Source organism: Centroberyx affinis, unplaced genomic scaffold (genome assembly GCF_046629955.1).
Source record: "Centroberyx affinis isolate AG114_WGS23_722 - 3 ecotype Tasmania unplaced genomic scaffold, CSIRO-AGI_Caff_v1 ptg002764l_1, whole genome shotgun sequence".
NCBI classification, from domain to species: domain Eukaryota; kingdom Metazoa; phylum Chordata; class Actinopteri; order Beryciformes; family Berycidae; genus Centroberyx; species Centroberyx affinis.
In genome coordinates this window covers 550,267-569,853 of record NW_027280925.1, presented here as the reverse complement: position 1 = coordinate 569,853, position 19,587 = coordinate 550,267, and the positions used below count along the sequence as shown (strand labels likewise).

Sequence of the window (19,587 nt, the reverse complement as noted above, 5' to 3'; positions counted from 1 at the left end):
ACGCAACAACCAAAAAAGTGTTAAACAAATCAAAACTATCTTATATTTTAGATTCTTTAAAGTAGCCGCCCTTTGCCTTGATGGAAAGGCAAAAGCTTTGGAAAGAAATTTATACATAGGCATCAACTTCACTATCTATATTTGTCTAAGAAACACATTTCAAGCATTTAAACATGAGCCTTTAGATCAAAATGGCTTTAAGAGAATGAAAAACATAGAACATTCATTCAACATCAGGTGTGTCCAAACTTTTGACTGGTAGTGTATATGTGAGCGTGTGGTTGTCTGCCTGCCTCTCCGTCCTCTCCAGAATATGTATACGCATTTGTGTGTGTGTGTGTGTGCCCGTCACTTACATCATCATCAAAGAGCTCCATGACAAAGGTGGCCACACTGCCGTTAATGCCAATGAAGAGGTTGATGCAGGTCAGCACCACGTAGGCTGTGCTGGGCACGCTGAAGATGAAGGAAGCTGGGTACATCATTGGGGTGATGGCCCACCTGGAGAAAACAATCGGCTGTCACACAGACAGAATGGGAAAACAAGAGTCTCCTGACCTGACTTGTCAGCACTATAAACAAAGTCAATGTGAAGAAGACTCTGAAAAAAACAACAACAAAAAAATATAGCTGCTAACAGCAATGAACAGGTTACCACAGTGTGACAAAGAATGCATTGAATTCCCTGATTACCCACAAAGCATTGTGGGTATTACAGTCTTTGTTATTATAACGACACAACAGAAGTTCAAATGGCTGTATTTTCTTCAACTCTCAACATATCAGCATGTGGCTTTGGAGATATCTTTAAATGTATGTTTCTGACCAACCTGTTGAATTCCAAGTGGATTGATTACTTGTCATGATTTTACAGTCTGTTGAACTTTGTGCAAATTTTAATAACTTGACCATTTTTGGACCAATCCTTTAGCTTTGAGAGGAGGCCTAACCAATTAAATACTTGCAAAAATGTCAAGTTATTTTGACCTGCAGTTCATGGGAAGAAGATTTTTAAAGGTTCTCAAAAAAATCCAAAATGGCAACCGGAGATTTATGGTGAACGAGGCAAAAGTGTTCAGCATGTCCAGATATTTGTACCAAGTTTCACTCACGGTGCAGCGGGGCTGAGCCTTGAACTTTGAGGAGGGTTTATACCACCGCTGATGCAGTGGCAACCAAAGAATCATTACCTAAGGTTTTTCAGTCAATATCTCTAAAATATACATAGTGCAGTCTGTAAAAGGGTTCGCATTTTGTAAACCAAGAACTTAAGTTACCCACTATTATTGAAAAAATATCAGAATTACTTGCATTTAATCATTTTGCAGAGGGGATGTCACATACTGCATATCATTGATATCTCATGTTGTTCTTCACATACATGTGTGGTCAAGTAAAGCCTCTGTCTTGAATGGTTGGTTTAAAAAAATAAATGTTATTGCAAGTGGCACTTTGTCATCATTCCTGTGATTTCTTTGCCTTGTATATGAGGTTAATTTCTGTTTTATCTGAGATCCATTGGAGGTATTTGAGTTATAGGAGATGTATCATTCTTGTTTTAATTACTCATTTCTCCACAGTCCATATGCAATCTAATGTTGATCCTTTAGTTCACTTATTTAATGTACTTACCCATACAAAATGAGCAGCAGAATCAAAGCAGGCAGGTTAGGAGGTGAAACATAGGCTTTTTGTTGGAAACAGAGGAAGATCACGATCACAATCAAACACGGTATGATGTAGTTACACTGTGAAAATGAACAAAACATACAAGCAAAAACATAAGCAGCTATTCACATCAGAAGCAATCAGAGGCCAGTGCATGATTACGAAATAACTGCTCAGGGTATTATTGACTACATCAAAAGATTGCTTGCTCTTGACATTCTTTTTTTAGTTTTTCAAACAAATTGAAAGGATGTGTAATTATGAAATCTGTAGATGACTTTTTAATTAGCACTCATATATGCCCCCTTTTAATTTCAAAATTAATTCAGTGCATAACAGAGCCATCCGATCCTCCTCTGTTTCAGGCAAGTGATCGGCCAGCGACACAGTGAACAAATGAGCGATGGTTTTGTCATTTTGAAACCAGGAGAATAATAATAATAGTTATTTAATGTTTGTTTAGATCCATACAGCAGCAAAACAATATGCTGCAAAAGAAGATTTTAGTTGTAGGTTTAAGAGATTTCCCAACATAAAATATGTAATGATAACAATTGAAATAATATTATTGCACATTCTACATTGGATTATGCTTTATGGATAATAATATATCCTTTGGCTGAAAAGCTCTCCAGTGTGTACAATACATTAACTAAAAAACAAAAAACCCACTGAATTCCAATGGCAAAAAGAATACATAAATAAAACTAAAAAAACTTGAAAGTTGAAATGTTAAGGAGCTTTCAACCTGGATTCTCTATAATATCCCCATTGTGGATAGAGGATGTATGCTAATGCAGAGAGCTCCAGGCTAAAATCATTAGACTGGCTCCACACTACCATTTCTCTTCCACTCGGACACCATTTATCCACCATAACGATGAGCCGCCTGCCGCCATTTCTTTACCATGGCTACCTGATAAAATGTTTACTCCCATTAGGCCTCAGGGAAACTGTCAATACACTACCACTTCACTTCTCAGTTTGCCACTAGTAAGCCTGTTTAGCATAACCAGTGGGGGCAGCCGGTGTCGATAATTCCACATCAGCCAATAACAGTTACTCAGGTACAACGTTTCCCAGAAACCAGCGGTGTCAAAGGTGCATTATCCATTAAAGTGGCTGAATTATTTTTTCAATATAGCCTTAGGTGGAAAAGATCTTCAGGACAGTTGAGGATTAACTTACTTGCAAATGAAAGTGATGCCAGGGCATAGAAATCTAGGGTGGACGATTCATGCTATAGCACATGCCTTTTTAGTTCTTTCCTATATGACACACACACACACACACACACACACACACACACACAAACATATTTGCCCTAAGCATCGCAGCATTCTGCTTCACTTCAGTCAGATTTCTCGCTCTGTCACAGGCACACAGCAGGTAATGAAGCGGCGGTGCTAAACTCTGCACCCCCCGCAGCGAGGATCAATTAAGAGGTGATATGGCGGGCTGATGATGCTGGCACCCACCATGTCCCAGGCAAAGTTGGCCAGCCAGTAAACGGCCGGGTTTACGCCGCTGACAAACTGCAGATGCTTGGCTTTGTTCACCCTCTCTTGGATGAGGAAGAGGACAAAGCTGGCGGGGATGAAGGACATGGCGAAGATAACGCAGATGGACACCACCACATCGGTGGAGGTTGTGGCCCTGTGATTGGACAGAACACAAGAAGCAGGAAGTGTAATTAGAGTGTTCCAGGACACTGAAATAGGATCAATGTAGAAGCAGAGATTAAAGTTTTTTAAATTAAATTTCTGTGATACTGATTTCTTTCCAAAGCCTTTGCCTTTCCTTCAAAGCAAAGGGCGGCTACTGTAAAGAATCTAAAATCTAAAATAGTTTTGATTTGTTTAACACTTTTTTTGGTCACTGCATAATTCCTTTTGTGTTATTTCATAGTTTTGATGTCTTTACTATTATTCTAAAATGTGTAAACTAGTAAAAATAAAGAAAAATGTGTGTGTCCAAACTTTTGACTGGTAGTATATATGGAATACAGAACTTTAGCCCAATTACAAGCTAAATGAATAGGACACATGCTTCATAGGAGATTAATTAAAGTTGTTGTTTGAAATTCTTTGCATCTATGGTTATTTCTGAGAGGATACTGGCTCATTTGATTCTCCATTTCAGTTTGGCACTAGAGTCATTGCTATATACAACAGTCTACATATTTATTTCCTTTGCCAACAACGGAAAGGCCGAGCCCCCCAACAATTAACCCACTGAGGTCACTGGGAATCAGCAAAGGTCAGACATGTCAGAGGAAACATTCGCGCTGCGGGGCAAAGCGTGCTCATGACTTTGTCACTGTGAAGAAATCTCTGACAGAAATAAAGTCAAGAGATCCCTTTGGAGGACGTAAACAGCACTATCTGTTATTTTCCAGTGTTGGGCTCCATTCAGTAGTGTAAATGTCACACTTTCATCTGGTCGATAAAATTAATCTCCCGCTGACAAGAAGTGAGCCAAATGCCACTTAAACATTGTTTCAAGATGCATTCATTACATGGTGCGCATTTAAACAAATCATCTTACATCTAGTGCATGATATTTATAATTGGGAGTAATTGATGTGTAGAGTATGTGTTTTTTTTCTAGTATTGATGACTTAATTATACTGTCACCGTGACAGAAATCTCTGACAGGCATCACAGAGAAACATTTATGGAAAGAAAGCTGTTTGTACATGATAAATCATTGAACATCATTAGCCTTCTCAAATCACGATAGGTCATCATGCTAGTTTCACCTTCTGTCAATTCTGACCTCCTGCCGATCTCTGCTGATAAATCACCCAATAGCCCGCGCTCGCCCAGCGGCTTATCTCGCAGTGTTCGAGGGGATGGAAGTGGATAAAGAAGATATAAAAGCAGGGTATGGAAAGTTAAGTTTAAAGGATCAAAGGCCGAATGAAAAGATCTGACTTTACATTTTCACATTTGCCTCGCGTGGCACTGAATCACAGCGAAAACTTCCTCCAGCCTGAACACTTTCCCTGCAATCATGTCAAAAGGCATGCAAAGAATAGGGGAGCACTCTAAAATCTTGACAGGAGATCAGTTTCCCTTTTTTTATGTAAAAAAACAAAACAGATTTGTGGAAAAGACTTGTGCATCCCTCCTTTCTTTCTCTTCCAAGATACTGACCTTTGTTACATTCTCATATATCTCCACCTATATCACTTTGGCTTTGAGTATGTCCTTGCTGCATCTGGTCAATTAGCAATGGATGAAACTGGTATATTTTATTAACCCCCACCGCCGACATCCACTTCCTCGGCCTGCGCTAATCTCTCACAAGACTTCACGCTGAGTAATTACCATATTATCCTGTGTGGCTACATTGCTGTATTTATCAGCGCCAACCAGATGCAATTAAGAACACACAAATATGAAATCATTAACTGCAGTGGGCGCCGCCCCGCATTTCAACAGGTTTTCGAGAGCTCTGCGCTCTAGCTGGGCCGGCAGACAGTTTAAGGGGACAAAGTGGTAAATGATCTAACCTTGAACGTTTGAAGCAGGCTAATTGCTGTGAGGAAGAGGACAAGCAACCTGCTAATGAACTAATAATGGAACAGCAAGAAAGATGAGCAGTGGGGGTGACGCTTTATGTGCCGCTTTCCTTTAGGTGTTTCGTGACAAGGTCTGGAGCGTGGTGCGGCTTCGGCTGTGGAGGTGTAGGAGGGTTTAGAAAGCGTGAGATAATGATCTACTCGAGCTTCAGGCACACCGTTTAAAGGCCATTATTTGTATTATGCAGTACTATGTAAATTGAGAGAACCATTTTCCATTTTGATAAAAGTAAATTAGGATGAAGGCAGGTCACCCTTATATAAACTGCTTTGATGTTATATCTTGGTAGTTAGTGGTTTTGCTATTAGAGTGGAATTACAGAGGAGGAACAACACAGCAACATTTGTTTCTCTGTTGTTAGGCACTGGTGTCCCATGAATCACAAACAATATTCATTGGCTAATTACAAAGCAATTATAAGGGGAATACAACACATTTATCAGGGTCAGTCCACCATAATGTCAGAAGGCACACTGATATTCCCCAGCAACTGAGAAGCCATACCCATATTTCTATTATAAAATGTTGCCCAAAGTTTGTCATTTCCTTCTCCAAAGATGACAGTGGTAATTGGAATCCGGGGCACGGAGGATACAAGGAGCAAAAAACAACAAATTTAATTCTTAAAAAAAGCAAAAACCCCCGAAAACACTATTCACATATGTTAACTCTGACAATGAACAGCTAAATATTTATGAAAATGAAGAACTCTCTTAAAGCAGCTGTAGAAATCAGAGAAACAAGCTTTTAATTGGTGTTGTAATTAAGAGAAAAGTTGGAGCTGCCTCGTTGACAGTGAACTGAAGACTGATTTTATGGACTTATCACGGTGCTAACAGTAACTAGGCAGACAATGTAAGCCTTGTTACTGTAATGTAAGGGTTATAAGTGCAATATAACCCTAGGTACTGTAATTGTCACTGCGTTTTTTTTTAGCCCTGCCTGGATAGGATTTGTTTACAGGACAATGTACATAATTGCTAACACAGGACATCTGTAATGTTAACAGCCAATTTGCACAGGACGTCTGTAATCGGTCTCCATAGTTACAGAGCTGACAATAACAATACAGCACGGCTGCGAGACTTGAGTTGAGACTTTGGTTCTGAACTCAACATCTTGATTGTTGTTTGTCATAGAAAAATGATGAATTCCAATTTAATCAGGGATGTCAAGTTGGATGGGAATAGTTTTACCTGAGGTTATTTTACTGGGATTTTTACAGGAGGTAAAAGAGACCGGAATTTGTGCAGCATGGCACAGGCATTCACAGTAAAAATTACAGACATGCTTTGGTAATAATTATATTACCCCACCTCCCCCTGTAAAACTAACCCTGGCTGAATAAGGCTTTTGATTCACTATCGATGTAACAGCTCTAGGACTCGTCTCTTGATGGCAGCACCAAGGGAGATTTGTCTGTCATTCTTTCTTTCTTTTGATCAAGGGGCAATGTGAAATCGGTTTTCAGGGTGGATATTCCCTTTAATTTCAGGCATTGTTTTTTAAAATACAGAGAGTAATTCAGTGGGCACTGAGATAACTTCAGGTCACACTAAACCACCATCATTCACAATCTTTCCTTTCATGGAGGGCTGTCAGAGAGCCAGTTAGATTTCACAGTCAGACAAGCTGCTACCTAAAATGACTCAGAGAGACACATCATACTGATAATGTGGGCATGTCACCTTAAATGACACAGGGTTCCCACACTTAGTTTTACAATTCAATTCCAAAACTTTTCCATAACTTCATACCAGATTTTCATGACTTTATTACTGTGGTGCAATTATAAAGCAACCTTTACAAATGCTATGACATTAAAAATGTGTTTTACTGTGAACTATACCTTGAAGAATGACATCTTCCTTTAAATGCCCTTAAAACCCTAATACCTATATAACCTAATATTTTTACGGTACAAAAGATAAAAAAAGGAAATGAGAAGTAAAGTGCCTTCTGTAATTTTTGCCCATGATGATGATCAAACCAGCCCAGTCCCAGAGTGCATAAACATGAAGCTCAAGTAGTCTCTGATCCTTTTCCTCTCCAACCAGCACACGTATTCAACAGTGAATGAGTATCCAAGCTAATCTGGAAATTATGGTTAATAAATTGCAGGCGTCACAACCCGCACAAAGAGATAGACAGGAAAAGAGGCTCAGTCTGAATCTATGGTAGGGAGGCTGTCGTAATTATCTCCTAACCCTACCGGTGCAGCCTGACTCTCTAACTCAGGCTGTCGTCAGCACCGGATCACTACATAAATACCTGACTGTGGGCTGTGCTGGCGCAACGGGGAACGCGGAATAAAACTGCTGCTGTGTTGTGATTGGTGGCAGCCACTGAACTGCCTGTGTAAAGTCTGAAGTTGTGGATATGCCATATACATTGGTGAGTCATAATATTCCAACTCATCTCCAAGGAAAGTGTTGATCATGTTGAGGTATGATATGACAAAATGCAAAATATCAACACCTTAGATGATGTTGAGGAATATTCACCAGCAGACAGAACAGCACCAGTTATAATCACAAAAACACAGCAGATAGAGTGCAGATAGATCCATATGGTATGAGCCAGTATAAGTTGTGGCTTAGCACTTCATTAATCTCTGACTCTCATGGGAAGCTGCTCCCTTGCTAGCCCTGGGATAAGTCATGAGAAAAAAAGGTATACCCTTGCATGGGGCTCCCATGGGCTTCCACATGTGTGCGCACTCACACAAATCCCTCATCTATCTGTCTTATGCTTTCTATTGTACTCATCTGCTCTCTCTTGCCTATGTTGCTCCACCCTATAGTGCTTTCTCTTTCTCTGCATCACGCTCTCTTACTATATCCCTCTCACTCTGCCTTCTCTCTCAATTCCCCAGCTGTCATCAGTCTCTCCCTTCTGTGTCTCCTGCTGCATTCCAGTCGTAAAGTCAGAAATTCCCACTTCCTACGAGGAAAAATGCGATGGAATAGCCGTACAAGTTGGAATTCCAAGTAGGAAACTCGGGCGAGGTTTCTCAACCTGCAGGTTGTTATCTGAATTACTACAAAGCATTACTTTTAACATGTTTAAATCCTCAAAATACACCTTAAATCTAGCAAAACACTGGTGTGGTGAATGGTTAAACGTATACATTTAAAATATAAAGTTGCACTTACATAACTATGCTAGCGCTACTATGGCTAATGTTGCCAAATATTATTGACATAACATTAGCTGTTTCATGGGGAGCAGTATGTAACATTTAGCAAAGAAAGTCTCACTGGAGGCCATGTTTCTTCTTGTTTTGTTTGGACCACCGGCAGGCACAGAAGTTGTTATCATGACCTACCAGCGGGGCATTTCTGACTTCTGACCTTGAATGGAAGGCAGCATCATTTCATTTCTCTTTCCTGTCACACCCACAACCACCCTGCACCCCCTCCCACCCTTCTGCAGCCTGTCCTGGTCCAAATAACTGACTCACAGGGCCACATAGGAGAGCTGCTCCTTGGTGAGGTTGAGTGGGTGGCTGGAGACGGAGATGCCATACTGGCGGGGGTCCTGTCCTGCCGGCAGGTTGCCCCTCAGGATGGCATTGTTGGCCACGTTGAGGAAGGACACCACACCATGCCATGCCTGGTTGTAGAACCACACCTATGAAGGCGGAGACAAGCATTAGCAGTGAGCATGTAGCAGCATGTAGAGGCTTTGTAGCCGTGTCATATGTCTCCTAGCAACCACATCTGACGCCATCTTGGATGATTGGAGAATTCACAATTAAAACATACTGCAAAAATCTAAATTTAGCATACTGAGCCATCTGGTCTCGTCCTAATTTGAAGCGGTTCAAATTGGTGTTTTTTGGGCTTTGTTAGCCAGCTAACTAGCCAGCAAGCTAACTAAACAAAGTAACTAATGTTAGTGTCAATATGCAATTATAGCCACAAGAAGGTCCTAGCCACATAATATTAGCACTTGTGCAAAACTGAAGTGTTAACAAGATCGTAGGCTGGTATGATCGGCTATAGCTAAGAAGCTGGCATTATCGTCACAAAATCATAATCAGTCAGATGTATCAGTGTTGAAATGAGCAATTCCCAGCCAGTAACAGCACAGAAATGTACCTTGTCTATTCAATATTGTTCAGACAGCAGAGTTGTAAGTTTAAAAATGTAAAAATGCAAAATGGTGTTCTTAGCCGTTGTTGTCAAGAGCTGCGGACCACCAATATGGCCACCAGGGGGCATGCCACATCACTTGAAAGTCTTCTATTTCTCCACAATTCGAGAAATGGAGAGAATTGCCAGTGACAGTAAGTTGGTGTTGTCATTTGTACCATATACAGTAGGAGATGTAATGTCTTAAAATGTACCACTTTTGGCCTACTGTACAGGTTCCCAAAATACAAGTTGTTGCAAATTTGTAGCATTCCACTTCAATGACTATTTATTTTGTATGTATAATTTCATGACTATTGACATTACTTGTGTTGACAAGTAGAAATAGAATTTCGTCTTACAATGGGATGAAAACATAATCACTCTCTCCAAAACAACAAAAGATACCGTGGGATAAAGATGTGCAACGTATTCTTGATCACTTGCAGTGTACAAAAAGGGCTTTGAGGAGAGGGGTCAGAACATCTCTCAAACAGTTTTGAGGGCAACATTTACAGTGATAAGAGGACAAGCAATAGAGCTGACAAACATTTCTCTTTATTACATAACAGCAAAGGCAACAATGCTAACCCGATCCCAATGTGAAGTAGAAGGCTAGTTGCAAAGAAAGAGTAAAACCAAAACTGTTCAGCTGTATTTTTGCTCATTTTCTTTTCAATGTAAGTGGTTCTCTATGTCTGTGGCTGCTGGGGTGAAGAGGAAGAAGAAGAATGTTTGAAAGAGAGGGGGAGTGAGAGAGGACTCCCTGTTGATAGTGCAGCGCTAATTAGGAGAGGATAGTGTTTGAGTGGTTGTACCCCTCTAGTGTCAGCCTAGCATAACACTGCATCACAGTGGAGGATATGGAGAAACCCAAGTATGCACACAGATGTGCATGCGCACACACACACACATACTCTTCTCTCAGTATGCCTGTTTGTCTGTCTGCCTATCTCTCTCTCTCTCTCATACACACATGCACACAGACAAACACACACACATATATACACACAAATTGCTTTTCTGATGATGCATTTAAAGATATTTTTTTTCATCCTTTAGTTTCTAAGGGGGTGCTGCTAAATTACCATTTCATGTATTCAAGATAACCGGTTACAAAGGAGCAGGAGTTACTCTACTCAATATGGGCTGGTGGTATGGAGAGAGAGAAAAATGCGTGGGTGGACATGATGATAAACCCTGTTGAGTTAACATTTCCGCCATGTAACTCGAATGTATAATTGCTTCAAGCGTAGAAGTAAGCTTTTTGGGGCGTAGCAACACCGTAGTCTTGAGAGATATTTGAGATAATGAGATATTTAACTTAAACTGAAAGTTTAAATACAATTATAGTCCATTTTCTATTGGATAGCTGCTTTTCAAGTAGGTTATCGATCCATTACGGTAACTGAAAGCTTGAACATGCACTGATTGCACAAGTGAATACAAGAACTTACTAATTACTTACTTACTAATTTACTAATACTGAGTTGCATCCCCGTTTACACAGTCCACAGCAGGTGGGACTCATGTGGTCATGACAACATGGTATGTGCATTAACAGACTGAGCCACTAGGCCATACCATAATATTGCATTTTACAGCAAAATACTCATAATCCAAGGAGTCCTGGATGCCCAGTCTCCTCCTGCACATCTGCCATTGTACGGCCTTGAATCGAGCTCAAACAATCATGTCTACCACATCTGTCTTTAGTAACTGGACTTATCTCTTCTCTCGCTGTATCTCTTCACTGTGACTGTTAAAATAGGAAAAAAATCCCCCCCCAAGCCCTCCTGACCAGTGCACTTAATCCTCACATGCTCAGTGGAGCTGCTCAGTGGCCAACAATAAAAGACTGGTTGTAGTGGGTGGCTCCCAAATGTGAATGTGCGTGACTGTATGGGTGTGAAGAAGTGCACTGCTGAAAAAGAGTGCATGTACTCAGCTCAACTGCCCACTTCTCTTAAAAAGAGACTGGTGGCTCAGTGAACGCTGATACATTCATCACGTTTGCATGTCTGGACACATTTCTGTACATTTGTTTTTTTTCATCTGTATACCTGCATCTACTCCGTAAATCTAATAATGCGGAGGTAACGATGCACATTTTACACACGTATGCTGTGAATTGTAAATTTGTAAACAGCAAGACATCTCATTTATAAATCTGTCAACAAAGATGCTGTAGTTTCATATATTATTTGTTGTATTCTCATTACATTATTATTACTTGTAATTACTTGACTTGCTCTTTTCTTATCTACAGTACTGTGCAAAAGTCTTAGGCATATGTCAAAGATATCCATAAAGCGAAGATGCTTTCAAAACTAATGAAATGAAAAGTTTCTGAATATCAAAAATTTACAATAAACAGCAGTCTACTGACACACTAATGCAGAAAACAAATAAATATCTAAGACTTCTAAGAAATTTATGTAAAAAATCTAGGGTGCCTAAGACTTTTGCACAGTACTGTATATCTGGTGATGTAATGATAAATAAAAGGAAAAGAAAACATCATTCATTTTTACTTATTTCCCCTTAAGACCCACTAAATACCTACTAAATGTACCACTGTAGTATCAGTTTGATACTACTTACTACTTGTATACTATTCATTTATGGTATAAAATGTATATGTCATGATTAAAAGGTGGGTAAACTACATCCCTGTCTATATCCTATTCCTCTCAATAACCCAAGGGGGGGCGGGGGCAGGGGAAGCAAAACTGCAATAACCTAATTTCCCCACAGGGATCATTTAAGTCTCATCTAATCTGATCTAATCTAACAGTACAGCAAAGGGGTACATGACAATTAATCTAATACCTTTATGTTGTCCCTGGTTCCCAACTCCTTCAGCAGAGTCTCAGCCTTCTGGAAGATCTGATCAGTCACATTAGCCTAATGAAGATGAGGAAAATAAGAAAAAAAACGAGTTTGAGACTTAATTGGATACACTTGAAAAACCACCACTCCTCTTTGAAATGGAAAACATGAGGCTGAGATAAGAATTAAGACTTCCGGAGAGCTTTTTGGCTCGCTGAGCCACTTATTTCCTACAGACTCTGGAAAATGTGTCCCTTGTTATTTTGGTTACTTGATAGTTTGCTTGCATTATTTTCTCCTTTTTACTTTTTTGACATTTCTGCTTTATTCAATAGTATAAAACAAAACAAAATGTATGAAAGATGGGACAGAGAATTGGGATGACATGCAACAAATCTTCACAGGTAAGATACCAATTTAAAGTGTTAGCAGAGTTTAGGTAATAATATGTGATAGGTAATACGTGATGAATAACTTCACCACATATGTCATAACAGCAGTGCTTTACAATGTTTAATGAGTGATGGTAAAATGCATCATGTGATATGATGTTGTGTTAACCATATTTATAAAGTATTCTGACTGGATTGTAAGTCTCTAAGGGGTTGATTCTCAAAGAATGAATTGTGACCGCTGATTCAGTCATTTTTTGCACTTAAATTGCAAGCACAATCTGTCCAGTTCACAAAAGGAACTGCGCTAAATCAAGTAATCACGCAGACACAGACACACATTTAGCGCTGCACACAATCAGCGACGAGACAAACGTCTTTGGACCGAGCCACTAAGATGCAACGTGACAACAGCTTGCAAAAAACTTGCAAGACAACAGCTTGCCCTGCTGATAGATGGCTGCGAAACCCCGGAGACACGGGCAACAGGTGTCTGCAAGGAGCCAGATGCAAGAACCTGAAGTGTTGACAGCCTATCAATGGCAGATACTGCATGGGATCTTTGAGTGGCAGGCGCAATCTCCTCCTGGATCACATCAAGTAAGTCAATAATTAAAAGCTTTAACTTCGCAAACCTATAACAGCGGTAATTTCGGGCTCAGTTAACTGAAACAATGACATTCTCCTTCAAAATAACACGCCTGGGATGTTGCCGATGACTTCGCCTGACTACAATCACAGTTGCCATAGTGATTGGAAAGTGTGCGCATCACATCCCTTTTAAACTTCCATTACCGGCAGCATTTGGAAGATCTTAACAATTTCACCTTAATTGCGAGCCGCAATTAGCGATGATCTTTGTGAATTGGACGCTCGCTGTAATGAGCCTCATTTGCATAGAAAGGGGTGGTTTGTGAATCACACGTGTTTCTCTCTGTCGTTTGCAATGGTGTAATGGACGCAAAAGCATCTCAGTACTTTTGTAAATTCACCCCTAAGTCTTGATATAAAGGTAAAGATGAAAATAACGACAAAAAGTAGCTTCGTAAGAGAGAGAATACACGATGCCTGCTCAGTTTTGTTAGCAGCAGAGGAGATGGGGCTGGTGGAGAGAGCAGACCGGACAGGTCACATTAAGAATCTCCTCCACTCTGCTCCTCTCATGTCTCATGTGAAATGGGCCTTAGGATGAGGGCTTGAGATGACAGGCATGCGATTTCCAAAGTGTCATGTTGATGCCATGCTGTTCAACTCAGCCGTGAGTGCATTGAGCACATTACATGTGTGATATAAATGCAAATGGATCCCCTGTTGGACCCCTGCCTTCATCATGAGGCTAGAGTGGGAAAGGGAGCGGGAATAGGAGGAGAGCAGATGACAAGGAGTGAGGAGAGGTCGGCTGAGGAGAGTGTGGGTGACAATTGGAGAGAGTGGGAGGGGGTAGACAAAAAAAAGAGAAAGAGAAATCGAGAAAGACATCCCGAGAATGTATGTGCGCGCTCAGGTGCAAGTGCTTGTGTGCATTGAGTGAGCACAATGTGAGAGAGAGACAGAGGGAAAAAATAAAGACATCTCCAGCCTCAAGAGAGTTACCTAAGGACAAAGGGGCTGAGCAGATCATTCCATGGCCCAATCCCAATGTCCGCACTCACAGACTCACGGACTTTGACTCGCGTTCCCGACAAGTCTGCGAGGGTTCAGGGCCGTCCCACTGCGAAATCGGTAAGTGCGCGAGGGCTCACTGGCGGACTTTATGAGTCCTTGATGCAGACTTTCAGCAAGTCCGCATTTCTGTAGACTTAACTTGAGGGAATCACCCACAGTTCATAGCGTTTGTGACGTTAATATTCATGTATGTGGAAAATATCAGCCAATAAAACCGATACAAAAGAAAAAAAACATAATTTAGGAAAAATAAACACAACAAACAATTAACAAGAACTTACAGAGAAACATGCAACATACAGTTAAAGATACAAGATACAGTTAAAAGAGAAAACATTGCAACATTAAAACAGAATAAACAGATCATTTGAGAAGAAAGAAAGTTAAGTTTTCCTAAACGTTTAAGGTTATGTAAGATGCTGCTATTATAAGCAGCATGTAATATACCCTTTCTTATGTGCTTATTTGTGCTAGGCTACCTATCTTTTGCTTTGAACGTGCCTCCTACGGTTTCTTTTTTTGTAGAGTATTTTCTATATCCATTAGCACAGTATAAACTTTGCAATGTTGCAAAACCTAGGCCTATTTAACATTATTCATTTTTTTTTTTTCATTTTAGCTTAATGATGCTGTTTAGGCAAAGGTGCAAACAAAGAGTAAATTACAAATTGATTAATTGAGATAGTAACGTCTGACATCGTCAAGGCAATACGTGATGCCACAAAGTGCTGTCCCATTCCTCATATACCATTTTGAGCCCTCATGACTTCTCACACTACAGCTGCAGTGCACACACAGGTGACATCAGTTAAGTCTGTGAGGGCTCAGGGCTCAGTCCTTAGGGGGGACATTGGGATTGGGCCTATGTCTCTTCCTCCTTTCTTCCACAATCCTTCACTCTACCAGCTCTTACTTCCCTTACATTGTGGCATCCCCTGCCCAAACTCAGAAAGTTGGAAATAAAAAAAAAGAAGTACTTGAAACGTTTTTTTTTTTTTTTTTTTTTTGCCCAGTCGTAGATTCAATCTGCTCCTTTGGCATAACCCAGAGTGTTTACACATCATTTCCATAACGCAGCGTGAACTCTTCCTCTCTTTCCCTATCAAGCTGTGAAAGGGGAGAGGAAAAAAACACCCCCATCTACACTGACAGGAGTATTTGTGTTAAATAACATCCCCTCTGTTCCATCACATTACCTATTCATGAACCGGGCGGAGAACAAGCCTCCCGCCCTCATCCATAATTCCTTCTCCTGCAAAAACACAGGATCTTTAACATTTCTTTTTTTCTTTCATTTTGATGGGAGGCTCGCGTCGGTTTGCATTGTGCCAGGCGGCATCGACAGGCGGCCTTCCTGAGGATTAGCGGTGGCTGACACGAGACGAGAAGTGGGCCAGCGGCTACCCGCGTCTAATCCCTGACAACTCCTCCCTGCTCAAGGACAATGACAAGGCTGGTTTGGCCTGCAGACCTGCTAGTGCCACGGCTAACGACACAGCGATAAAGCCGCTCAAGTGTGTGGTGACTTTTTTGGCTACTATTCCAAAGCAGCTTGCACAGTTCACTGGTCACAAGCTCTGTGTGTGAGACACTGTGTGTGTGTGTGTGTGTGTGTGTGTGTGTGTGTGTGTGTGTGTGTGTGTGTGTGTGTGTCTATTAAGCACAGGCCAGGAAGGAGTTCATGGCTTCTGGAATTAGGAGGCTTGCCTTTATGGATAATTCAAATAATTCAAAAAGCTGTTGTATGAGTGGGTTTTCAAAAACTTTTCAGGGAATAGTGGTGAAGCAACACAATCTACAAAAGACAGTGTGCCATTTGAGACACATTCTTGGCTTAATTATACATTTGCCGACACACAGACTTTCCCAACGTGTCTTGCAACATAAACCCTTCTATTTCTACCTGCTAGACATAGGAAACGCAATTAAACAGAAATTTCAAAGCGCACTTCGCAGCCTGCGCAGGTGGCTCAGAGTGCAAAAACGCTCTCCTTCCCTTTCCTGTCTCACATCGTGATGCCTGCGCCGCAGAGCGGGAGAGAGACAGACGTATCCCAAGGACAGCGTAGCACTTTAATAACAAGGAGTGCAGAGCTGGGACGGCTAATGCTCGGCCATTAGGGTTACATCATCACCGCCGCACAAATTAAAGTCACATTAGCGTGGAGATCGGAGAGACGGAGAGGGGAGCCGGGCGAGGGATGAACCCGGAAACGCCTGAGGGCAAAGCAATATGCTGATCTCAAACTAGCTTCAACATCCACAAGTTTGAAATTTTAATGAGGGACTGTGTGTTTGCAAGAGAAAGACACAGCGAGACAGATACGGGGAGGGAGAAGTGAGTTGGTGTGAAGTTCAAGGTACGGGTGTGCTTGAGAAATAAAGTGTACACGTGTGTGTGTGTTTCGAAAGGATGAATTCAGGGAGCTCTTAGATGAAGTTCAATAAACGTACAAGAGAAAAGGTTTGTGTGTGTGTGTGTGCGCGCGTTTGTGCGCAGTGAGGACACAGATTGCTAGATTTATTCACAGCATTGGAGACAATCATAGCCTGTTGCCATGGACACTAAATAAAATGGATTTGAACGAGCTTACTCTTCTCTCCCTTGCTTTCTCCTTCTCTCTCAGCGCTCCCGTCTCTCTCTCTGCTGGGTTGATATTTGACATCGCTCAAGCATTTCCCCCCCTCGACTATGACCATGTTTCACAAAACCCAGACTTGACATCAGCACCTTGGTGATTTGAGGAGGGGAGGGGGGAGGAGGGGGGTTATTTGGCCTTGGTTTCATATTTCTACTTGTTATGGATAAACAAATCCTGGGACCTGCGAATCAGGGGTCTTTAGAGGATGCCTCTGGGCTTTTTTCCAAACACACACCTTTTGCCCTCACACTACAACGTACAACTCTTTCACTCTTGAAGAAATTGAATTATAATACTGCGCAACCAACAAGTTTCACCTTGAGGATTCCAACACCTAGCGCATACCTGGAATGAATCGAACAAGCCCTTTATATCCCTGAATGCAGCTTCGATTTCGGCCTCTGTCAGACGGACTTGGGAGTTGACTGCTCCAACAGAGATCCCTCCGTACCTGCAGAGGCAGAAAAGCAAGACGTAGACAGGGGTTCAAGTGGAAGTAAGTGGGCATGAGCAAGGCCAAGAATACACAGATGTATATGTTTACTCTCTCTCTCTCTCACACACACACACACACACACACACACACACAAGCATAGAGACGTAGACATAAAAGAGGCTATCATAGTGGAAGTGAGACATATACAGACATGTGTGGTCTGGAAACACGATGAAACACACACACAGGGGCTGTACAGAAAGAGCAAAAATGTACCATCCCTACTGCTTTACAATTAACAGTGGGTGATCATTTCACTCACTGACAGTTCACTCCAAATGTTTTCATACAGTAAAATGACAGCTTAAGGGAAGCGTGTCAAAGGGTGGCGCAGTGGGAGTTGTCAGACCATGATGCGCCGATGGAAATGGCAGCATTGTATGCTTTTTTTTTTTCCCCTTTTATTCATGTTGCTCTCAACCGACCATCTAGAAGTGGACGTGCATACGCTTCTTTTAAAACACACTGCCAAGTCCAGAATTAATGGAAACAACAAGCCAGATTTGGCTCTCTGTGTGTCAAGATAAAAAATTCAGTGGCCAAAAATCAGGCACCTGGAAAAACTCCACTGAAATTGCAACCACATAACTGTATGTATTACAGTATTACATAACTGTATGTATATGGTGATATTCTGATTCCATAACAACCAGAAAAACTAATCTTAGTGTTGTTTTTTTTCCTGTTTACTGCTGTGATATGTTCAAAAACACACTGACATTGACATACAATACCTCTTTTTGCCCGAGTGCTCATATGTCTTGACCAAGAAGTCTGTTATGTTCCGTCCGGTTAAATCCAGCAGTGTGTCTGTCGTGTTCTGGATCCTCTGTAATCACAACAAATAATCAAAAAAAGGTTAAGAACAATTGTGACAAAAAAGGTAAGCACTCTAAAGACAAAGAGGTTAATACACACTATTGGTTTAGTAGTGCTGCTGTCTTCTTGTGAGGACATAACTTTTTAGGTAGTTTGGATTTTTCCTTTACTTGGATTGAAACTTCACACCGACTTTGTTGATACGTGTAGGACCCAGGAAACCCTTTCAAAACCACTTAATTCTAAAAATGCATAATCTGAAAATAAGGTGGACTTCTTTCGGAGCTCCAGCATTTTCATACAAAAGCAGTGCGGCGCTTTCTCTTTTGCATATGGAGAAGTGAATTGTGCTCTTGTGTGTAGTGCGACATCACAAGCAGAAAAGCTGACCGCAGAGGCACTCAAGCAGGTGCGACTGCTCACCCACACATGGGGATCCAGTCAGTCTGTGCAAAATCAACAAAACTTCAAGGAAAAGGGACACTTCGCAGCAGAGCATAAAAAGGTGATACGCGTTCACAGCGTTGCGGAGCAGACTCTCTCAACCCTTATCATAATAGTCAATTAAGCTTGGCTGTGGGGAGCCTGCCTGAAATCCAGTCCCCCGCCAAAGCTGTGAAAGCAGTGGCTAATGTCAAAGGACCCTAATTAGATGCCCTTCTGTGGATAAATGGGTACACTCAAACATCCAATTAAGAGAGGGTGTGACACACCGCCACAAATACACTCTGCTCTGTGTGGACTGATACCCCCCAGCACACACACATATAGTAAACACCAGCCCGCTGCAGCCCTGCTCATTTGAAGGGGTAACATTATGCTAATTATCAGAGTGATCCTTGGTAAAAGTGTAATGGAGACCCCCGACTGCAACGCAATTTCCTAACAGATCCCCGCGTTACCCTGCTTATATCCACCCTTGTGTACAAACAGCCTCCTCTGTGTTCTTAGCTTGATGTGCTAGCCAAGGGTAAACAACGTGTGTTGTTTAATCAGTTACACCCATGTGTCGATAACCTTTGTGTGTGTGCACTCCGCTTTTATTTATTTTTGTTGCCTAATAAAATTGGATCTGAATGCAAATGGACGGAGGGCTTTAACTCATTCCGCACTCAGTCAGGGCGAAAGGGGAAGGGAGACGGGGGACAAGGAAAAGATTTAGAGAGTTTTTCCATTTGAGTAAGCAGCGCTGCTCCATATACTCAGATGTTGTCTTGTGCGTCTAGTTTATAAATGAGGGATGGGATATGGAACTAGCAGTTAAATGAAGAGGAAGCGAGGATAAATTGAGGTAAGATTAGAAGTAGAGAAGTGGAAAAGGATCAGGAGGAGGAGGAGAGATTAAACACG

At 41.4% G+C, this 19,587-nt stretch overlaps 1 protein-coding gene across 1 annotated transcript in view; it reads right to left on the bottom strand.

The window, feature by feature from the left end:
- LOC139657817 (phospholipid-transporting ATPase ABCA1) overlaps positions 1-19,587 on the bottom strand; it is a 144,788-nt gene that overhangs the window by 38,671 nt on the left and 86,530 nt on the right. Inside the window, exons 32-38 of the mRNA XM_071535745.1 lie at positions 18,153-18,247; positions 17,268-17,373; positions 12,224-12,298; positions 8,719-8,888; positions 3,147-3,324; positions 1,633-1,748; positions 357-501 (exon numbers count right to left, since the gene is read on the bottom strand). Of these exons, the coding sequence (XP_071391846.1) occupies positions 357-501; positions 1,633-1,748; positions 3,147-3,324; positions 8,719-8,888; positions 12,224-12,298; positions 17,268-17,373; positions 18,153-18,247 (885 nt within the window). The remainder of the gene's footprint in view (positions 1-356; positions 502-1,632; positions 1,749-3,146; positions 3,325-8,718; positions 8,889-12,223; positions 12,299-17,267; positions 17,374-18,152; positions 18,248-19,587) is intronic.